At 37.8% G+C, this 22,663-nt stretch overlaps 1 protein-coding gene across 3 annotated transcripts in view; it reads left to right on the top strand.

Annotated features, from left to right (window-relative positions):
• GRID2 (glutamate ionotropic receptor delta type subunit 2) overlaps positions 1 to 22,663 on the top strand; it is a 1,644,075-nt gene that overhangs the window by 1,456,156 nt on the left and 165,256 nt on the right. For all 3 annotated transcript variants that reach the window (XM_027544060.1, XM_027544061.1, XM_027544059.1), the window contains exon 14: positions 3,765 to 3,931. In XM_027544060.1, coding sequence (XP_027399861.1) covers positions 3,765 to 3,931 — 167 coding nt within the window. The remainder of the gene's footprint in view (positions 1 to 3,764; positions 3,932 to 22,663) is intronic.

The raw sequence follows: 22,663 nt of genomic DNA, 5'->3' as shown, positions 1-22,663 counted from the left end.
TTAAAAATTGTGGTGTTCATAAGATTGTCTACTATCAAGATTTTGTACCCCAGGTCTCAAACACCAAACGTTCCAATGCAGTAAATTTAGGGTCGGGTCTGGAGTTTACATTTTTTAAGACAAGAATACAATGGTAATTCTAATTCTAATAGCATCACATTTTAAGGAGCACTGAACCATAGTACCTGACATATTGCCTAGGGTACAGGAGACACTCCATGAATAGTTGCAATGACTTATTTATCTGTTTTGAGATCCCATGGGTTTGGTTGGGGTAGTTCACTCCCAAAAAAAGTATCCACTGTGCACAGTAAACTGGTCTGAAGTTTTTAGACCATATTTCATGCAAAACTTTTTATCAAGTATCTGATATTAGCCCGACCTAAGCAAATATATATAAAGGCAGTATAGTCGTCCTTCAGTATTTGCAGAGGATTATTTCCAGGAACCCCCAAATCCAGGGTTCTTTGTATCCCCTGTATAAAATGATGTAATATTTGCATATAACTTACACATATCTTGCCATATACTTTAAGTCATTTCTAGATTACTTTTCATACCTGATACAACATAAATACTATGTAAAAAGTTGTAAATACAGTGTAAATACTATGTAAACAGTTGCAAGCATGCAGCAAATTCAACCTCCAACTTAATCTGGGATTAATCTTTTTGGAACTTTCTGGAATTTTATTTTTTGAATGTTTTCTGTCCATAGTTGGGTGAATCCATGGGTGCAAAACCCATGGATATAGACGGCTAACTGAGTTAAGGTGGCTTCCCAGGTGGCTCAATGGCAAAGAATCCGCCTGCCAATGCAGGAGCCAAAAGAGACGCGAGTTCAGTCCCTGGGTCTAGAAGGTCTCCTGGAGGAGGAAATGGAAACCAATCCAGTATTCGTTCCTGGAAAATCCCACTGACAGAGGAGCCAGGTGGATTACAGTCCACAGGATCTCAAAGAACAGACACGACTGAGCACACACACACACACACACAACTGAGTTAAATATATTAAATATTTACTTACATTTTCTTCCCCTATATTTATATTTGAATGTCCCATTCTTTTTCCAATATAAGATTTTTCTAGTTTTGTGGATTTTTAAAATTTTGATTCTTTGTTCATTTTAATTAATGTATTGCACTATAGGAATTTATTTTGTATATAATGTGACTGCAGTCATGAAATTAAAAGGCGCTGCTTGGAAGAAAAGCTATGACAAAACTAGACAGCATATTAAAAAGCAGAGACATCACTTTGTCGACAAAAGCATCACATTGTATACAGGACATCACTTTGTATAGTCAAAGCTATGGTTTTTCCAGTAGTCATGTGCAGGTGTGAGAGTTGAACCATAAAGAAAGCTGAGCACCAAAGAATTGATGCTTTCAAATTATGGTGCTGAAGAAGACTCTTGAAAGTCCCTTTGACTGCAAGAAGATCAAACCAGTCAATCCTAAAGGAAATCAACTCTGAATATTCATTGGAAAGACTAATGCTGAAGCTAAAGCTCCAATACTTTGGCCACCTAATGCTAAGAGCTGACTCATTGCAAAAGACCCTGACAGTGGGAAAGATGGAAAGCAGGAGGAGAAGAGGATCACAGAAGATGAGATGTTTGTATGGCATCATTGATTAAATGGACATAAGTCTGAGCAAACTCCAGGAGATAGTGAAGGACAGGGAAGCCTGGCATGCTGCAATTCATGGGGTCACAAAGAGTCGGACTTGACTGGGCTACTGAACAACAACTTGTACTCTCCAGGATTTTCTACACATATGGTCACATGATCTGCAAATAGAAATAATTACACTTCTTCCTTTCACATGTATACAAATTTGAGCGTTTTTCTTTGTCTAATTACTCTGGCTAGAACTTCCAGTACTATATTGAATAGAAGTGGTGAAAATGGACATCCTTACCTGTTATCTTCACAGATGCTGGAGCAGAGTCCACAGGGAAATAGGGCTGCTTTTAGGACTGCAGCCAGGACCACAGTGGGCCAGCTGGCCACTGGGGTACATGCCTCCTTCTGAAAGCATCCTATATCAGCCTTAGACTCTGCCTGAGTTTTTCAGCAGAAAACTGGGTCCCAAGCCTCCCGCAAAGGCACTTTTGTTTATGGATGGCTACTACATTGATATTTTTCTAGGGATATGAAGGCCCTGGTGGCTCAGATGAAAAGAATCCTACAACGCAGGAGACCCGGGTTCTATCCCTAGGCTGGGAAAATCCCCTCGAGAAGGGAATGGCTACCCACTCCAGTATTCTTACCTGGAAAATTCCATGAACAGAGAAGCCTGGCAGGCTACAGTCCTTGGGGTTCCAAAGAGTTGGACACAACAGAGCATCTAACACACTTGAAGCGGGGGGAACTTCCTATTCACCCATTTTGTTAACATCATTCCCTCTACCTATACTTATATATTTTTTTCTTTTTCCCTAATCATATTTACCAAAATATTGCTTTCCCCTCAAATAAGTAAATAAGCAAACAAGCAAATAAACACACTGAATATTTGATTTAATTATTAGTTCCATCTATTTTATGAATTTAGTTTTATGTTATATATAATAATTTTCTAAATTAACTTTATTAACATCTGTTTTTATTTTTGTTAAATTTGTAACTTATGAGTGATTACTAATAGAAAAAAGGGATAATCATTGAAAGATATTATAAATAACCCAGAAGAAATCATGTTCCCTATATGGTAATAGAGAAGGTTGTATAATTATTTTTTTTCCCTCATTACAGCACCTACCAAGTTTGACTACAAGATTACCATAGGTCACACTTGACAACAGATTAACTTAGAAGGACATAGGACAAGAAATCTTGCCAGCCAGGCAGTGTTAGCTATTTTTCTTCAATATGAGTTGTACTTACAGAATTCATTTGGAGTACAGGTCACAGACAGGAAGATATTAATTCTTTTTTTTCTAAATTTTTAAAAGAAAATCCATCCTGAACCCTCCTCCCTCCTTCCTCCCCATATTATCCCTCTGGGTCGTCCCAGTGCACCAATCCCAAGCATCCAGCATCGTGCATTGAACCTGGACTGGCATCTCGTTTCATACATGACATTTCACATGTTTCAATGCCATTCTCCCAAATCTTGCCACCCTCTCCCTCTCCCACAGAGTCCATAAGCCTGTTCTATACATCAGTGTCTCTTTTGCTGTCTCGTATAGAGGGTTATCGTTACCATCTTTCTAAATTCCATATATATGCGTTAGTATACTGTATTGGTGTTTGTCCTTCTGGCTTACTTCACAGGAAGATAATACCCATGTTGGGTGGTACAAAAGCCTACCTGGCTTAGAAGCCTAATAATCCAAAGGAACCAATATCTCTTATAACAACTCCAAAAACAAGCACAATTTCCAGGGTCCTGAAAGACACAAGGCCAGCTGTATAAGGATTACTGCACTCAAAGAAGCTCAAAGACATGGCTTCCTTCCCTGCATTTACTGTTCTCCCAGTTCAGATGACATTTACTACTCAGGGGTCATTTTACTATAAGTGGGGTGCCTGGAAACATAGTTAACATTCCAACTTCATTGCATTTCCAAGAGAACAGAGCTATAAATTAACCAAAAGCCAAATTCTCATTCAGAATAGGTGTTTAGTTTGAAATATAGGCCCTATTATTGTTTACACTGTTAATTGTATGGCAATGTAACATTTTTTTATCCTGTCTATATGACCGAATTCCAACCTTAAACCTTTTTCCTCTCATGTTCTTCATATTTGCACAGGTGAAATATGGAAATTATGCTTTTGTGTGGGATGCAGCTGTATTGGAATATGTGGCGATCAATGACCCAGATTGTTCCTTTTATACCATTGGGAATACCGTTGCTGACCGAGGATATGGAATTGCATTACAGCATGGCAGTCCTTACCGGGATGTTTTTTCACAAAGGTAAGATTTGTGTGCAGTTCAAATAAGAAGAGAGAAAATATAGAAAAAGAAAATTTACTTGGTTACTCCATTTAGTTTATTACATTTTGTTTCTTTATTTGGAAAACCACAATAAACAACAACATAAAAGGGAAGTTATGAATGGTTCTACAATAAAACATTCATTTCCTAAAGCATGTACTAAAGTATTATTTTCCCATTAAAAGGGAAAAGTTATTGCTGCATATAACTAGTTATTCTCAAAAAGATGATATAGAAAATAAAATAAAAATGTAATTGAGTTTAGTCTCTGAATTTTTAGGGACTAAAAATGTCATAAAGTAAGCAAAATTAATTCATTTCTAAAAACTGCAAAGCATAAAATAAACTTCAGGACCAAGTTAAAATTCTGAAGCACATGCTGATAGGGATGTTTCCATCTCAGTTTTGCAAAGGGAAAACGTGGGAATTTTAGTCTTGTCATTTGGTGTCAAAGTACACATGAAACTTTGTCATGGAAATTTAGGAGACAATTTATTAAGAAGTTATATTCATCCTGAAATCAGAATTTTCTGTGTTATTTAAGAAAGAAGATTTTGAAATATATATTTTGGATTAACAGTGCAGATGAGAGTGTTGAGCCTGAAAGGTATTTTAAAAATCACTGCATTTTATTCTATCTACTACCAAACAAGCTTGAACCTAAAAGAGTGTAATATCTTTCAGGTAGAAGTATGTCCCATTTGACACTGATAGTTCGTTTGGTTTATTACTAGATATTCTTTAGGTAAAAGCCAGACAAAAGAGAGCAGTACTGGGTAGTAGTCTAGGTAGTACTAAGGCCCCAAATTTGAGTGACATTCCCCCAAATTTCAAGATAACAAAAATCTAGGTATTTAGTGTTTAACAGAACAAGTCAGTAGTTCAAATATTTGTTGTGATTCTTCTGTTAGCTACTAAAAACCTAGATATCTCTCCTTATCAGCAAATAAGGATGTTAAATCAACTCTAAGGTCCTACATTAGTCACCTTTTCTGTGTAGCAAACAACCCAAAGTACCAATGACTTGAAAAAAGCTATTTCTCATTCATGGAACATAAGGACTGTGATTTGACTGAATTCTGCTGTGAGTTGTGGGTCAACTGCAGGTCCCTGTACAGCTTCTTGTCCCAGGGACCAGGTCAGAGAAGCAGTCCTGTCTGGGATAAGTTGTTTTCATTTCAAAGAGAACTTGTGAAAGAGGCCAGCAGAACCCTGGCGCCTCCTGCGCTTCTTGCATGAGTGTGGCATACATCACCTCTTCTCACAGACCACTAACTAAAAAGAGTTTCATGGCCAAGCTCTGAATCAGTGGGGTATGTAAATATCAGATCAGATCAGATCAGTCGCTCAGTCATGTCCACCTCTTTGCGACCCCATGAATCACAGCACACCAGGCCTCCCTGTCCATCACCAACTCCCAGAGTTCACTCAGACTCATATCCATCGAGTCAGTGATGCCATCCAGCCATCTCATCCTCTGTCGTCTCCTTCTCCTCTTGCCCACAATCCCTCCCAGCATCAGAGTCTTTTCCAATGAGTCAACTCTTCGCATGAGGTGGCCAAAGTACTGGAGTTTCAGCTTTAGCATCATTCCTTCCAAAGAAATCCCAGGGTTGATCTCCTTTAGAATGAACTGGTTGGATCTCCTTGCAGTCCAAGGGACTCTCAAGAGTCTTCTCCAACACCACAGTTCAAAAGCATCAATTCTTCAGCACTCAGCCTTCTTCACAGTCCAACTCTCACATCCATACATGACCACAGGAAAAACCATAGCCTTGACTAGATGAACCTTTGTTGGCAAAGTAATGTCTCTGCTTTTGAATATGCTATCTAGGTTGGTCATAACTTTCTTTCCAAGGAGTAAGCATCTTTTAATTTCATGGCTGCAGTCACCATCTGCAGTGATTTTGGAGCCCATAAAAATAAAGTCTGACAGTTTCCACTGTTTCCCCATCTATTTCCTATGAAGTGATGGGACCGGATGCCATGATCTTCGTTTTCTGAATGTTGAGCTTTAAACCAACTTTTTCACTCTCCACTTTCACCTTCATCAAGAGGCTTTTTAGTTCCTCTTCACTTTCTGCCATAAGGGTGGTGTCATCTGCATATCTGAGGTTATTGATATTTCTCCCGGCAATCTTGATTCCAGCTTGTGTTGCTTCCAGTCCAGTGTTTCTCATGATGTACTCTGCATAGAAGTTAAATAAACAGGGTGACAACATACAGCCTTGACGTACCCCCTTTCCTATTTGGAACCAGTCTGTTGTTCCATGTCCAGTTCTAACTGTTGCTTCCTGACCTGCATACAAATTTCTCAAGAGGCAGGTCAGGTGGTCTGGTATTCCCATCTCTTTCAGAATTTTCCACAGTTTACTGTGATCCACACAGTCAAAGGCTTTGGCATAGTCAATCAAGCAGAAATAGATGTTTTTCTGGAACTCTCTTGCTTTTTCCATGATCCAGCGGATGTTGTCAATGTGATATCTAGTTCCTCTGCCTTTCCTAAAACCAGCTTGAACATCAGGAAGTTCACGGTTCACATATTGCTGAAGCCTGGCTTGGAGAATACCCTACATAAAGGGAAGAGGGAAGTAAATAACTCTGAACAATAATATAAATTACTAATGGTCCTTTCTGGGGACAATTTTAAGTGTAAGATAACCAAAATATACATAAATTGGCAAGTAACATATTAAGGTATAAATGAAGTTTATCAATTAAAGTGTATTTATGATGAGTATATACTAAGGGAATCTACTTGAAAATCACTTGTGGTCTCAGTTTAGTTCAGTCACTCAGTGGTGTCTGACTCTTTGCGACCCCATGGACTGCAAGCATGTCAGGCTGCCCTGTCCATCACCAACTCCCAGAGCTTGCTCAAACTCACGTCCATCAAGTCGGTGATGCCATCCAACTCTCTCATCCTCTGTCATCCCCTTCTCCTCCAGCCTTCAATCTTTCCCAGCATCAGGGTCTTTTCCAGTGAGTCCGTTCTTCTCATCAGGTGGCCAAAGTATTAGAGTTTCAGCTTCAGCATCAGTCCTTCCAGTGAATATTCAGGACTCTTTTCCTTTAGGATGGACTGGTTGTATCTCATTGCAGTCTAAAGGACTCTCAAGAGTCTTTTGCAACACCACAGTTCAAAAGGATCAATTCTTCGGCGCTCAGCTTTCTTTATGGTCCAACTCTCACATCCATAGGTGACTACTGGAAAAACCGTAGCTTTGACTAGACAGACCTTTCTTGGCAAAGTGATGTCTCTGCTTTTTAATATGCTGTCTAGGTTTGTCATAACTTTACTTCCAAGGAACAATCATGTTAATTTCATGGCTGTAATCACCATCTGCAGTGATTTTGGAGCCCAAGAAGATAAAGTCTGTCACTGTTTCCATTGTTTCCCCATCTATTTGCCATGAAATGATGGGACCGGATGCCATGATTTTCATTTTCTAGCTGGAGATAAAAGACCTTAGCACATGAAACAATGAACAATACAGACATTTCTATAAATATGTACTGGTGTTTATCAGTATTGCTTATTTATACTGGGTTAAATTGTGCAGTTGAGATATTGAAAAAATTGAATTCCATACAGAATAAAGAGTTAATCCAAGGAAATATAAATGAAAGGTCTTCAAAGGATGTGAACCTTGGACTTGACCTTGAAAGAATAGTAGAGAATAATTAGGCTGAAGGAAAAAAATGAATTCTTGGAGAAACAATGAAAACAAAAGAATAGAAGTGGGAGAGATCAGAATGTACTGGGTAACAATAAAGACATCAAGTTAATCCGAAAGAAAATTTGAAGTTTGAAATTCATATTGTAGGCTACAGGCGGCTACAGGCGGCTATTGTTCATTCTGGAGCCCGGGGTAAAATGGTGATGATGATATTTAAGGGAAAGTTAATCTAGTTTTGATGTGAAAGATGGATTTCAGCAAAGACTAAAACAAACCAGGATGCATAAGGTAATGAAGGCTGATCTAGAATGGGGCCAAGGGAAATGAGGAGGAAGGACCAAGTAGAAGAGATGCTTCTGATCAAAAAGGCACACCATTATTTCTAATAAATATAGAAGAGAGAATGGAAAGCAAAACGGAATGAAGGGGATGCCAGGATTTTATGGTATAAGCCCAGCAGAAAAGTTTAAGGGATGCTAAACATAAACCAGGTTTTCAAGAAAAAGATTGTTTATTCACTAGCTGCAGTTAATTGGCCTTTTCTTCACTACAAATATTTTTTGTTTCTATATTTGATTTCTAGGTCTTTTATGCAAAACAAAAAATGAAGCCAATAAAATCACTACACAAACATAATAGCAATTAAAGAAATGTTTAATCAATCACACCAAGTGTTCCATTTCTTACTATCCCTGTGGCACTTTACCGTATGGAGATTTTAATTCTGAGTCAATATCTTTCAGTGATCTACTGGAAAACAATATTAAGCATTGAGCATTATTTTTCCTTTGTTTGATTTGCATTATGGATGCTGACAGTTTAAACTGTCCTTTTCTGTGGAGCTCCTTAAATAATGACACTCTGCATCCTGGTTACCTGGACATCTGGAAGAAGAGAGAGCCAGGAAAGAAACATAACCTGGCTGCCTCTCTCTGTACACATATGCCATGTTAAGCTGCCACCCAAACTCTCCCCTAGAACCCAGAAAATGTCTGTATTCATTCCCTTTCATTCTAGCCACTAGGGAAAAGAGAACTCTTTTTTATTAACTGATTTAAAAGTTATAAAGACCATCACACTTAGTAATTGTGTTATACTTTACAATTACTATAAATAGTTTTAATACAGCAACTTATCCTGGACCACTGATTACACTGAATCACTGATTGCTCATGTCACTATATTCAATGAAATAATAATATTCACAGTGATTTTTAATAAGTAAATACTAATTAGTTCTCAGGTGACTATGCTCCTGAACTACATATATAAGATATAAAGTACTTTAATATGTAATAAATATGAATATCTTAAATAAATATTATATAGTGGTTTAGTAACTATATTTATAGTCTGCTATCTGACCAATATCTTATATGCTTATACAACTTCAGACCAATCACATGAATGTTGTGTATTTGTTTATTACATACTTACATATTAGTGCACAGCTGTTAGTCCACAAGTACATACACTGAGTGAATGAGCCTGAAGTTGGCAAGCATCCTCTTAGGCACCAGCGTCATGGGTTGTATTGACACGCTCACTTGTACAGTTGCATGTGAGTAGACGTGCAGAGGACCAGTAAGTGCTACAATAGATGACTGTAGATTTGGATGGAAGAGTTTGTTTCCTGTTGTTGTTCAGTGGCTAACTCGTGTCTGACTCTTTGCAACCCCATGGACTGCAGCACACCAGGCTTCCCTGTCCTTCACAATCTCCCGGAGTTTACTTAAACTCATGTCCATTGAGTCGGTGATGCTATCCAACCATCTCATCTTTATAGCTCTCTTCTCCTGCCTTCAATCTTTCCCAGCATCAAGGTCTTTTTCGACAAGTTGTCTCTTCACATGAAGTGGCTTCAGCTCCATTACTTTGGAGTACAAATACTAGGTAACTTGGAAGCAGAGTCCTAGTGTGGCCAGTAATTTTTGTAATGATTTCTCTGAAACTATTTGTGCATCAAATGTTTTGTGTGGCCTTTGTCTTATAATAGTTCTTAGTGTAAGAAAATCATCAAAAGTTGTTACATTAAAGATATTTAAGAATGGAAGAGAACTGAATTTTTCACTGATATTATTATGCCATTACTAAAATTAATTCCAGTGTATCTTAGAACCTTAACCAGTCATAAGGCTAAAAAAATAACAAAAAATATTTACTGAGGATTTAGTACAAGTGCACCTCTGTTTTCAAGCCTTAGGGGGTGTCAAGGAGTCCCTTTTTGCCTATTGGCTACTAATCCTTAACTTTGGGAATAGAACCACGTAGTGGCACAAAAACAAGGACATATTTCAAACTACATCGAGAATGATTGTGTTGAATTCATGGGTAGTGGCAAAGATGCATAAACAATATCTCAACCACATCACAGAGTTTCAGAATTTTTAGAAATAGAATGAGCAGTAGTTCCCTTTTCAGCAGGGTTGTAACCAATCCAAAGGGGTACATGATTTGCTCAGAATCACAAAGAAATCAATAAAACTGGAAATTGTTCGATTTTTTTTACTTCTGTGTTTAGTTTTATGGTGATTATGCACCCTGTCTTCCCTTATCTTTCTGTTAAAAGCTTACAAAAACAATATAAAATATACTGTATAATGCTTACTGGGTACAAGACCCTGGTTCTTACATGTAGCAGTCTTTGAGGTAAGTACTATTATTATCCTCATTTTATAAACACAGAAACTGAGATCACAAATCTTTGGGGTATTAGAACTGAGATTTAAATCCAGACAGTCTGGCTACCAAAATTGACATACAGTTTTAACAAGCTGTGGTTTTTTGTTTGTTGTTTTCTTCTGTGATCCAGTATCTCTTTATTGAGCACAGATTAGATTTACAGGACAGGTTTTCCGTATCACATACTCTAATTTGTCAGACTAAAAGCTATGTTTTAAATAAACACTGAGAGATTGCTCTCTTATTCCTCTCTCCCTCTCTCCCTTAGGGCCACAGAATAGATTAATCATAATCTTTGATTTATAATATATTTTCATTATTTGTCTATAATTGACTATTTTTGTTTCATTTTGAGCTCCTTGGATATAGGCTTTTTCCTAGTGCCTATTTCATGCCTACATAGAGTAAGCATTCATTAAATATTTGAGGAATTAATAAAAGACCTATCTAACTTTATGCTCAAAGATCATCCTATTTACTTGTAATCAAATATATTGAATACCTATCCTTTGTGCTCACTTGATATTTAAAAAGTCTTCTATCCTCTCATCAAAATAATTTTCTTTTTATCTTGATTTCTCCAATGTTTTATATAATGAGTAATAAAAGTTGAAAAGAAAACAAACAGCACAGCTCCACCTTTCTTTCTACTTCCTACTGTAAGAAATTTTATGCGTCCAAGAAATTTTATGCATCCATTCCCAAAAGAAAGGTAGAAAATATTCCTTTAACTAAAAAGCATAGATCTGTAATCCTTTTATTTTCCAACTTTCTAAGCCCTTTGTTCCCTTTCCAGAAAGAGAAAAAAGCAACCTCCATTGATTGCCTATTAGCAGCTCCAGAATCAATCACCAACTGGCTTAAAGCTCTCTACTCAGTTGGCTGGAAGGATATAACCAGAAGCCAAGGAGACAACTGTTTTCCCTTTTGACATGCAAAATATATACAGTCCTTCTGCTCTGAAAGCAGCGGTGATATTCTCAAGATACTTCTGTTGGTCAGTCATTTAGTCATGTCCGACTCTTGGCGACCCACAGACTGCAGCACACCAGGCTTCCCTGTCATTCACTGTCTCCCAGTTTGCTCAAATTCATGTCCATTGAGTCTATGATGCCATTCAACCAGCTCATCCCCTTCTCCTCCTGCTCTCAATCTTTCCCAGAGTCAGGGTCTTTTCCAATGAGTCAGCTCCTCACATCAGGTGGCCAAAGTATTAGAGCTGCAGCATTAGTCCTTCCAATTATTATTCAGGGTTGATCTCCTTGCTGTCCAAGGGACTCAAGAGTCTTCTCCAGCACCACAGTTCAAAAGCATCAATTCTTCAGCACTCAACCTGCTTTATGGTCCAACTCTCATATTCATACAAGACTACCAGAAAATCCATAGCTTTGATTATATATATAGACATTTGTTGGCAAAGTGATATCTCTGCTTTTTAATGTGCTGTCTACATTTGTCATAGCTTTTCTTCCAAGGAGCAAGCATCTTTTAAATTCATGGCTGCAGTCACTGTCCACAGTGATTTTAGAACCCAAGAAAATAAAACCTATCGCAATTTTTTCACCATCTATTTGTTATTAAGTGATGGGACCAGATGCCATGACCTTCGTTTTTTGAATGTTGAGTTTTAAGCTAGCTTTTTCACTCTCCTGTTTCATCTTCATCAAGAGGCTTTTTAGTTCCTCTTCACATTCTGCCATTAGGGTGGTATCATCCATATAACTGAGATTATCAATATTTCTCCCGGCCAACTTGATTCCAGTTTGTGCTTCATCCAGCCCAGATTTTGCATGATGTACTCTGCATATAAGTTAAATAATCAGGGTGACAATATACAACCTTGACATACTCCTTTCCTAATTTGGAACCAGTCTATTGTTCCATGTCCGGTTCCAGCTGTTGCTTCTTGACCTGCATGCAGGTTTTTCAGGAGGCAGGTAATGTGGTCTGGTATTCTCATCTCTTTATGAATTTTCCATAGTTTGTTGAGATCCACACAGTCAAAGACCTTAAGGTAGTCAATGAAAGAGAAGTAGATGTTTTTCTGGAATTCCTTTATTTTTTTCTATGAGGTATTATTTTTTTAATTATATATACAGTTGACCCTTGAACAACGTGAGTTTGAACTGCACAGGCCCACATATATGTGGATTTTTTTGTTATCCAATAAACACTATAGTACCACATAGCTCAATGTTGCTTGAATCCAGGGATGCAGAATGGCAGACATGGAGGAACCTCAGATAAGAAGGAACCTAGGATGTATCAAATTTGTATATAAATTTGATACTATGAGGAAGGTCAGTGCTTCTAACCTCTACTTTGGTCAAGGATCAACTGTACACATAAACACTTAAATATACACACAAATACATACACACTGTGAAAACCAGCTGGTTTCATCACATGCACATTTTCTGTTCTAGATGAAGAAAAAGATAGTTTAGATGTGCTATTTATATAAAATAAGAAAAGAAGATGTTTCAGAAGTTGCAAAACCAGGGGGATGTCAAAGGTTCACATTCAAGGGGAGATAGTAGAAGAAAATAATAATATATGTTTATACATACATTTTTGTTTAATATAACATACATTTTAATATTTAAATGAAGGAAAATATTTTCTTTTCTCATATAACATGCATATATTAAACAAAGAATAGCCTCTAGAAACCATTGAAAGGAATGTAAATAGAAATGTAGAAACTACTATTCCTAGCTCAAAGCACCTCCCCCACTTTAAAACATTTGTTTTAAATTTAGAATGCTGAATTTAGGGAACATCAACAAAAGAGAAAAAAATTAGGTAGTTTTTTTGTCATCTTTTCTGTTTTGTGAATCCTGATGGAGCTATTTTTATGACTAATATCCTGTGGGCTTTACCAATCACTTTGCTGCTTCTAGTGGAGAACCTGTCATTTACATTTCTTTTAGTATTTGGTCAAAATAAATTTGAGTATAAGTGCAGTTGATATTTCCAGTTTGTGAATGTTTCAAAAACATTTATCGTATGTGCACTATATGATTTGCAATCAGTTTTATTAATCTCATAAAGCAGGAGCAAAATTTTAAGAAAATGATAAGACTTTGCACTTAAGAAGTATGTAGTGTTCTCACTGATGAATACAAACCCGGCATCAGACAGTGCAGTCCCATGGAGTAGATTCTGAAGTGTTGCATGATTCTGATTTCCTTGTACTTACATCACACTGCATTTGGGGAACACTTCAGCCAAGGTATAAGAGAGTGCCATTTATAAACAAGCATCTTTATTAGACTTTTCTGAGAAAAGTACTGAGATATAGAGAAGATAAATGACTACTGCAAGGCACAGAGCAGTATTTCAGTTGGATAATGAGCCCACAACATTGGACCAAGCTGCTTTGCAAGAAGCAAGTTGGATTAGCCTTTTTAAAAAATAAGATTTGTGCCCTTTTTGGATCTCAGTAAGTATCGCTTCATTCAAAAGGCAGTTGTTTTGCAAAGAGCACAGTTATTAGAGTGGTATAAATTTGATGAGAAAGAAGGCTGGGTTTTTAACAAAACATTACAGAACTTAAAACGATAAATGTGTATTACACCTCAAAGCACACATTCATGCACACACGTGGACACACGTACATACACACACACTCATCCCCTCCAGAGTCAATTATAAGCCTCTCTCAAAAGCACCCTTATCCCATTGTACTTACACCACAGTTTTTCTATTCAAACGACCCCATTTTACTCATCAGACTTAGCCTCAAGACATTTTTTACTGTTTTCAAAATTCATTCTCTTTTAAAGGGAAAACTTGATGTCACTGAGGATAATAAAAAATGTGTTCTTTCTTTATAGACCCTTAAAATATTTTAAGCATAGTAACAACATGGGATTAAGCACATGAGCTCTCATGATAACTATGTTGATAGAAGAAACAACCTTAGAATGTAAGACATAAAGAAACTTTGGTGTGCATTTAGATGAACTCCCTAATTTTACATCTGTGAAACCAGGAAGGGAAGTTGGGTGACCCGCCCAGCGTCTAACCTTGGCCAGAACATGCCCTGGGGATGACGAGTCCAGGCAGCCAGTCCAGTGTTCCATCCCCACCCTGCCAGTTCTCTTTGTTACAATTTTTATCTCTAAAATTTACTAGTAAAATAAGTGTTTTAAGAAGCCCATTTATAATTTACATAAAGGAGCCAGGAGTATTACTTAGTAAATATACTTAACAGAGTCGCAAACATGACTAGTACATCTGTTTTTAAATTACCATTTCTTTATAGACATATAGAGAAAGTAGCACAAAAGATGGATAGAATGCTATGGATTGTGTTATCCTTAACTTATAAGCTATACCATAGCCAAAAATAATAGCTAACATTCATTAAAGACTTACTATGAGCCAGCCAAGTGCTACATAAGTGCCCTAACTGTAGTAAGTCATTTAATCCCCACAATAGCCATAAGAGGTAAATACTATCATTAACTTCCTTTTATAGATGAGGAAACTGAGTCACAGGAAAGATTAGCAATTTTCCAAGGTCATAAGGCTAATAAGTGACAGAGCCAGGTTTGCACTCATGCTACTGACACTATACTGCCCCAGTCCTACTCCCAGAGCTCTAATCACATGCTCCTCTGTGAACCAGGGTAACAGGTAACCAAAGTGTCTTCATGCCTGCTCAGGGAGCTGCCTTCTCTCACATTAAGATGCTGAATGGCATTTTAGTTTACCCAAAATTCAGGTGACTTTCAGAATTTTAAGCATCATGCCAACAGGAAGAGTCTCCCAATAAAAGGGGACAGATCCATTTGAAATTGAAGCTACTTTGCATCAGCTGATCAAAAATAAACAATAAAAGTATTGAAAATTGAAAGCTGTAGGAAGACACTGTAATTACTTTCTCTCCCTCTTATCTTCTTTTGCTGCAAATAGCTGAAGACTGTACTTGACCAAAACTTTAATCTTTCCTTCATGGAAGTTTTCATTCATCATGACTTTTTAATTGGATGAATCCATAATTGCCTTTTATCTATCTCATTTCATAGTTCTTTGAGCAGCTCAAAAAAACCAACTTCGTAATTGGCCAGACTGACTAATTACATAATGAACACTTACTAACATGAAACTAAGCCTATAGTAATCCCCTGGTATCCACAGGGGATTGGTTCTAGGACCCCCATGAATACCAAAGTCCATGGATGCTCAAGTTCCTTATATAAAGCGACATAGTGTTTTCAAATAGCCTACACACATCCTCCCATATACTATCTTTTCTTTTTTTCTGTATACTTTTTCTGTATAATCATCTCAGGATTATTTATAACACCTAATACAATGTAGATGCTATGTAAATAGTTGTAAATAAAATGTAAATGTTATGTAAATAGTTGCTGGCATATGGCAAATTCAAGTTTTGACTTGGGGAACTATCTGAGAATTTTTTTCAAATTTTTTAATCTTTGATTGGTTGAATCCATGCATGTGGAACCCACGGATACAGAAGGCTGGCTGTACTATTTCTAGAACTAAATTATGGCTAAGATAAAAATATAAGATTTCCATATTCAATAACATTTATGAGTCTGTATAGTCTAGAATAATGTCTAACAGAGGCACCAATGATTTTTGTTCTACTGAATATAGTTCCTTGCTTTAACACCAACTTCAGAGATTTATCTCAAAATATGCATTCATTTTTTTAAATAATCCACTCTACATCTATTATTTTATGAAGCTATTTATGTTTGAAATAATGTTAGTAAAAAAAAAGAAAGAATGTTAGTGACTATTTTAAATGATTGAAATCCAGCATGTTTTTATTTTACATATTACTAGTCTCAGAAAATGTACATAAAAATTATGCCTTGATGATATTCTTACCAACGTTCCATGGTGAGTTATGGAGACATGATAGAAGGTGTGATGGAATTTCTGTTCTGATAAGATTCTCAGTCTTTTTCCAATACAATGTTTTCTGTAGTAATATTTTTATTCTGATCATTTTAGTCTACTTTTCACTTCTTTTCTGTTAATTAACCAAGATCTCTGTAGTACTTCCTATAAAAGTCAGCATGACCCTTCTCTGCAGTCTTTCATATTCCTTGAGCTAATCAACACCAGTTTTACTAATATGAACCTCTTCTGTGTTTTTTAGCAGCTACAGAAATTTGCCAAACAAATTACCTCCCAGCCAAAATATATTCAGTAGAGTGATGTTGAGTACTTCATTAAGACTGATGAGAGAGAACACAGCAGAACCCAGGGGCTCTGAATATCAGCCAAGCCGTGTGGATTATTATGATATGGGGAGTCATTGAAGAATTTAGTGAAGACTAGCCAGAATCAGAAGTACGCTTTTTGATTAGTTGAGAAAGAATGTGTGCAATGAAATAGGAAAGATATTAACTAGAAAAAAGGATACCAGTAGGGAGCCATTACTATATCTATAATATAAATTCCAAGAATCCATGGATTTTTGTCTGTGTTATTCAGAGATTTCTTCCAAGCATCTAGAAAAAAATCCTACCACATGGCAACTATTTGATAAATATTAGTTAAATGAATGTGTAAATGAATCACTAAGGAAAAAGGAAACCATGTTTTTGTTGATCAGTTGTTCAATCGTGTCCCAACTTCTTGTGACCACATGCACTGCAGCATACCAGTTCTCCCGGTTCTTCACTAGCTTCCCGAGTAAAACATGACCTAAAGACAATAGAAATGAAAGGAAACAGAGAGATATTCTAAGAGCAATATCAACCATCAACTAGACACAGAGATGAAGGAATGGGCAACCAAACATGATTTTGAAAACCTTTGCCTTGCTTGAAGACGGGGAAGTTTTTCTCAGAAAAGAAGCCAGAAGAGAAAACTGATTTGAGAGTGAAAGTGCTAATTTTGATCTAGATATCTTGAGTTTGAGACACCGGAAGATGATGTATCCATACAGGGAAATGTAAAGACTAAATGTAAAGCATGCTAAGTCACTTCAGTTGTGTCCAAATCTGCGACCGTATGAACCATAGCCCACCAGGCTCCTCTGTCCATGGGATTCTCCAGGCATGAATACTGGGGTGGGTTGCCATGCCCTCCTCCAGGGGATCTTCCCACCCCAGGCATCAAACACACATCTCTTGCATTGTCTCCTGCACTGGCAGGCAGGTTCTTTATCAGTTGTGCCCTGGGAAGCCCAATGTAATGACTATGACATGCAAATGACAATACAGGGTGTGAATTTGAAGGAGAGGCAGGAAGGATAGATATGGACTTGGGCAAACTCTTCACTAAGGTATTAAAGCCAGAGACATAGCTCATGGAAAGGGTACAGAGACAAAGGAAAAAAGGTTGAGGCCCAAACTTGCTTTCAAATGTCCCCTTTTTGCTTTCCTCTCCTTTCCTTTCCACAGTCACAACCTAATTGAATCGCTTAGTACATTGTGTCATGATTATCCTTGCTCTCCAAACCTATTCAAATTGCTTTAATGATTTCTTTTTTTACTGAAGTATAGTTAATTTACAAGGTTGTTGTATTGGGCTTCCAGTTATTTTCAAGTATACAGCAAAGTAATTCAATATATACATAGACCTATACGAGTATTTATTCTCTTTCAGATTTTTTTCCTTTATAGCTTATTGCAAGATGTTGAGTATAGTTTCCTCTGCTATATAGAGTAGGTCCTTATTTTTTACCTGTCTTATGTACAATACTGTGTATATGTTAATCCCAAACTCCTGGACGGAAGAGCCTGGTAGGCTGCAGTCCATAGGGTCGCTAGAGTCGGACACGACTGAGCGACTTCACTTTCACTTTTCACTTTCATGCATTGGAGAAGGAAATGGCAACCCACTCCAGTGTTCTTGCCTGGAGAATCCCAGGGACGGGAAGCCTGGTGGGCTGCCGTCTCTGGGGTCGCACAGAGTCGGACACGACTGAAGCAACTTAGCAGCAGCAGCGGCAGCAACCCCTACATTCCCCGTTAGTAACCATAAGCTTGTTCTCTATGTTTGTGAGTCTTTTTCTGTTTTTTAAATGAGGTCATATTCAAATCTTACGTATTCTTTGTGTTCTGGCTCCTAACCAATCCTCAGCATAAGTTTTCCTTAGCAAATTCAGCTCTACTCAAACCCTTCACTGTGTTTCTATAGTTTATCTTCTGTGCACCACATATGTCACTTTTTTGTTTATCATTTCTTGTGTTCATATTTTGGCACTACAAGTATGTTCTAAGTTCTTCACTTGCAAAGAGTTGCAAAAGCTATCTTACACCTTTTTAAATTTTCTATAATAAATAGTTATATAGGACATATTCAGCAAGTTCTCAAGTAATGTTTGAGAGTGGGAAGAAGGGTAATCCTCTTCTTGCTTGCAAGTTCTCACAGGCAACTTACTCCAGAATAGGATTCATGTTTATTCATTCAACCAACAAATATTTGTTAAGCAGCTACTTAGTGATTAATACTATTTTGTTTTTCTAGAGATAAAATAGTAAATAAGAATAACAAGTTTTTTGCTTTCCTGGAGCTTACATGATACTGTAAAGTTGAAGGAAAACACATAAATAAGAAAGCAAATAAGTGGGACAATTTCATGTTAGGAAACATGCCATGAAGAAAACATAAAAAAGAGAGGTAATAAAGATGAATCTGTGTGAGGAGAGTCACAAAAGACCTTTCTGAGGAAGCAACATCACATTACATCCTTGAATGTAAAATGTGAAGGAAGAGTATTATGTGCATCAGTCTGTTTCAGTTCAGTCGCTCTGTAGTGTCCAACTATTTGCAACCCCATGAACCACAGCACGTCAGGCCTCCCTGTCCATTATCAACTGCAGGAGTCTACCCAAACCCATGTCTATTGAGTCGTGATGCCATCCAACCATCTCATCCTCTGTCGTCCCCTTCTCCTCCTGCCCTCAATCTTTCCCAGCGTCAGGGTCTTTTCAAATGAGTCAGCTCTTTGCATGAGGTGGTCAAAGTATTGGAGGTTCAGCTTTAGCATCAGTCCTTCCAACGAACACCTAGGACTGATCTCCTTTAGGAAGGACTGGTTGGATCTCCTTGCAGTCCAAGGAACTCTCAAGAGTCTTCTCCAACACCACAGTTCAAAAGCATCAATTCTTCTGCGCTTAGCTTTCTTTATACTCCAACTTTCACATCCATAAATGACCACTGGAAAAACCATAGCTTTGACTAGATGGACCTTTGTTGCCAAAGTAATGCCTCTACTTTTTAATATGTTATCTAGGTTGTTCATAACTTTCCTTCTAAGGAGTAAGCATCTTTTAATTTCATGGCTGCAATCACCATCTGCAGTGATATTGGAGCCAAAAACAATAAAGTCAGACACTGTTTCCACTGTTTCCCCATCTATTTGCCATGAAGTGATGGGACCAGATGCCATGATCTTCGTTTTCTGAATGTTGAGCTTTAAGCCAGCTTTTTCACTCTCCATTTTCACTTTCATCAAGAGGCTCTTTAGTTCCTCTTCACTTTCTGCCATAAGGGTGGTGTCATCTGCATATCTGAGATTATTGACATTTCTCCCTGCAATCTTGATTCCAGCTTGTGCTTCCTCCAGCCCAGCGTTTCTCATGATGTACTCTGCATAGAAGTTAAATAAGCAGGGTAACAATACACAGCCTTGACGTACTCCTTTTCCTATTTGGGACCAGTCTGTTGTTCAATGTCCAGTTCTAACTGTTACTTCCTGATCTGCATACAGGTTTCTCAAGAGGCAGGTCAGGTGGTCTGGTATTCCCATCTCCTTCAGAATTTTCCAGTTTATTGTGATCCACACAATCGAAGGCTTTGGTATAGTCAGTAAAGTAGAACTAGATGCTTTTCTGGAACTCTCTTGCTTTTTCGATGATCCAGCGGATGTTGGCAATTTGATCTCTGGTTCCTCTGCCTTTTCTAAAACCAGCTAGAGCATCTGGAATCACGGTTCCCATGTTGCTAAAGCCTGGCTTGGAGGATTTTGAGCATTACTTTACTAGTGTGTGAGATGAGTGCAATTGTGTGGTAGTTTAAGCATTCTTTGGCATTGCCTTTCTTTGGGATTGGTATGAAAACTGACCTTTTCCAGTCCTGTGGCCACTGCTGAGTTTTCCAAATTTGTTGGCCTATTGAGTGCACTTTCACAGCATCATCTTTTAGGATTTGAAATAGCTCCACTGGAATTCCATCACTCCCACTAGTTTGTTCATAGTGATGCTTCCTAAGTACCCCTTGACTTCACATTCCAGGATGTCTGTCTCTAGGTGAGTGTGAGTGATCACACTATCATGATTATCTGTGTCGTGAAGATCTTTTTTGTACAGTTCTTCTGTGTATTCTTGCCACCTCTTCTTAATATCTTCTGCTTCTGTGAGGTCCATACCATTTCTGTCCTTTATTGAGCCCATCTTTGCATGAAATGTTCACTTCGTATCTCTAATGTTCTTGGTGAGATCTCTAGTCTTTCCCATTCTATTGTTTTCCTCTATTTCTTTGCATTGATCGCTGAAGAAGGCTTTCTTATCTATCCTTGCTATTCTTTGGAACTCTGCATTCAAATGAGTATATCTTTCCTTTTCTCCTTTGTTTTTCACTTCTTTTCACAGCTATTTGTAAGGCCTCCTCAGACAGCCATTTCACTTTTTTGCATTTCTTTTTCTTGGGGATGGTCTTAATTCCTGCCTCCTGTACAGTGTCACAAACCTCCATCCATAGTTCTTCAGGCATTCTGTCTATCAGATCTAGTCCCTTAAATCTATTTCTCACTTCCACTGTATAGTCATAAGGGATTTGATTTAGGTCATACCTGAATGGTCTAGTGGTTTTCCCCACTTTCTTCAATTTAAGTCTGAATTTGGTAATAAAGATTTCATGATCTGAGCCACAATCAGTTCCCGGTCTTGTTTTTGCTGACTGTATAGAGCTTCTCCATCTTTGGCTGCAAAGAATATAGTCAATCTGATTTCAGTATTGACCATCTGGTTATGTCCATGTGCAGAGTCTTCTCTTGTGTTGTTGGAAGAGGGTGTTTGCTATGACCAGTGCGTTCTCTTTATTATGTGCATCAGTTCAATTCAGTCGCTCAGTCATGTCTGACTCTTTGCAACCCCATGAATCGCAGCACGCCAGGCCTCCCTGTCCATCACCAACTCCCGGAGTTTACTCAAACTCACGTCCATCAAGTCAGCGATACCATCCAACCATCTCATCTTCTGTCATCACCTTTTCCTCCTGCCTCCAATCCCTCCCAGCATCAGGGTTTTTTCCAGTGAGTCAACTCTTCACATGAGGTGGCCAAAGTATTGGAGGTTCAGCTTTAGCATCATTCCTTCCAACAAATACCCAGGACTGATCTCATTTAGAATGGACTGGTTGGATCTCCTTGCAGTCCAAGGGACTCTCAAGAGTCTTCTCCAACACCACATTTCAAAAGCATCAATTCTTCGGTGCTCAGCTTTCTTCACAGTCCGACTTTCACATCCATACATGACCACTAGAAAAACCATAGCCTTAACTAGATGGACCTTTGTTGGCAAAGTAATGTCTCTGCTTTTGAATATGCTATCTAGGTTGGTCATAACTTTCCTTATAGATTACAGCAAATATGAAAGCTCTGAAGTGAGTCCAGCTTGCAGTGTTTAAAGAATTACAAAGAGTTTAGGATGGCTCAGAGTGAATAAACTAACAAGTAGTGTGAAAGGAGATTGAAGAGTTAGTTGAGCCCAATTGTATTATGGGACCTTAAAAAAAAAAACACATAGTAAGGACTACAGATATTTCCCTATTAACAAAGATAAGACATTGGAATTTTTAAAAGGTTGGTTTATTGCTTCTATCTATTAAAGATAAAAATTTTGGTGGGAGGGAAGGCAGCAGAGACAGTGAGCAAAAGTGAATGTAGGAAGTTAGGACCAGTGCAGACAGCTCAGGAGATAAATGACTGTGGAACAGTCTAGGGTAGGTTACCTGAGATTGGGGAAAGTGATAGGTTCCATTCTGCCATAACTATAAACTCATAAGCCTGGCAAATGGTATGGATGTGATGGGTGAGACAAACAGGAATCAGTATAACTTTCTTTTCTGATGGTGGTACCATTAACTGAGTTGGTCAAGCATGAACCAAACGTAAGTTAAAAGCCAGGAGAATTAAGACTTTTGCCTTGGATTCAGTAAGCTTGACCTCAGTAGACTGAAACTTAGGTATATAAATGTGAAATTTAGGAAAGAAGACAAAATAAGAATTACAGTTAAATAGGTAGAAGGTGCTAGTTATGAAAGACATACACTGGTTGGATTATTTAGGGTTTGATGATTTCAGAGATTACTTCAGTAGTAATTAGAAAAAGATGCTTAAATGAGTTGT

This window comes from Bos indicus x Bos taurus, chromosome 6, assembly GCF_003369695.1.
Source record: "Bos indicus x Bos taurus breed Angus x Brahman F1 hybrid chromosome 6, Bos_hybrid_MaternalHap_v2.0, whole genome shotgun sequence".
Taxonomy (NCBI): Eukaryota; Metazoa; Chordata; class Mammalia; order Artiodactyla; family Bovidae; genus Bos; species Bos indicus x Bos taurus.
The sequence above is the reverse complement of the archived record's forward strand: the minus strand, read 5'-3'. Positions and strand labels throughout refer to the sequence as shown.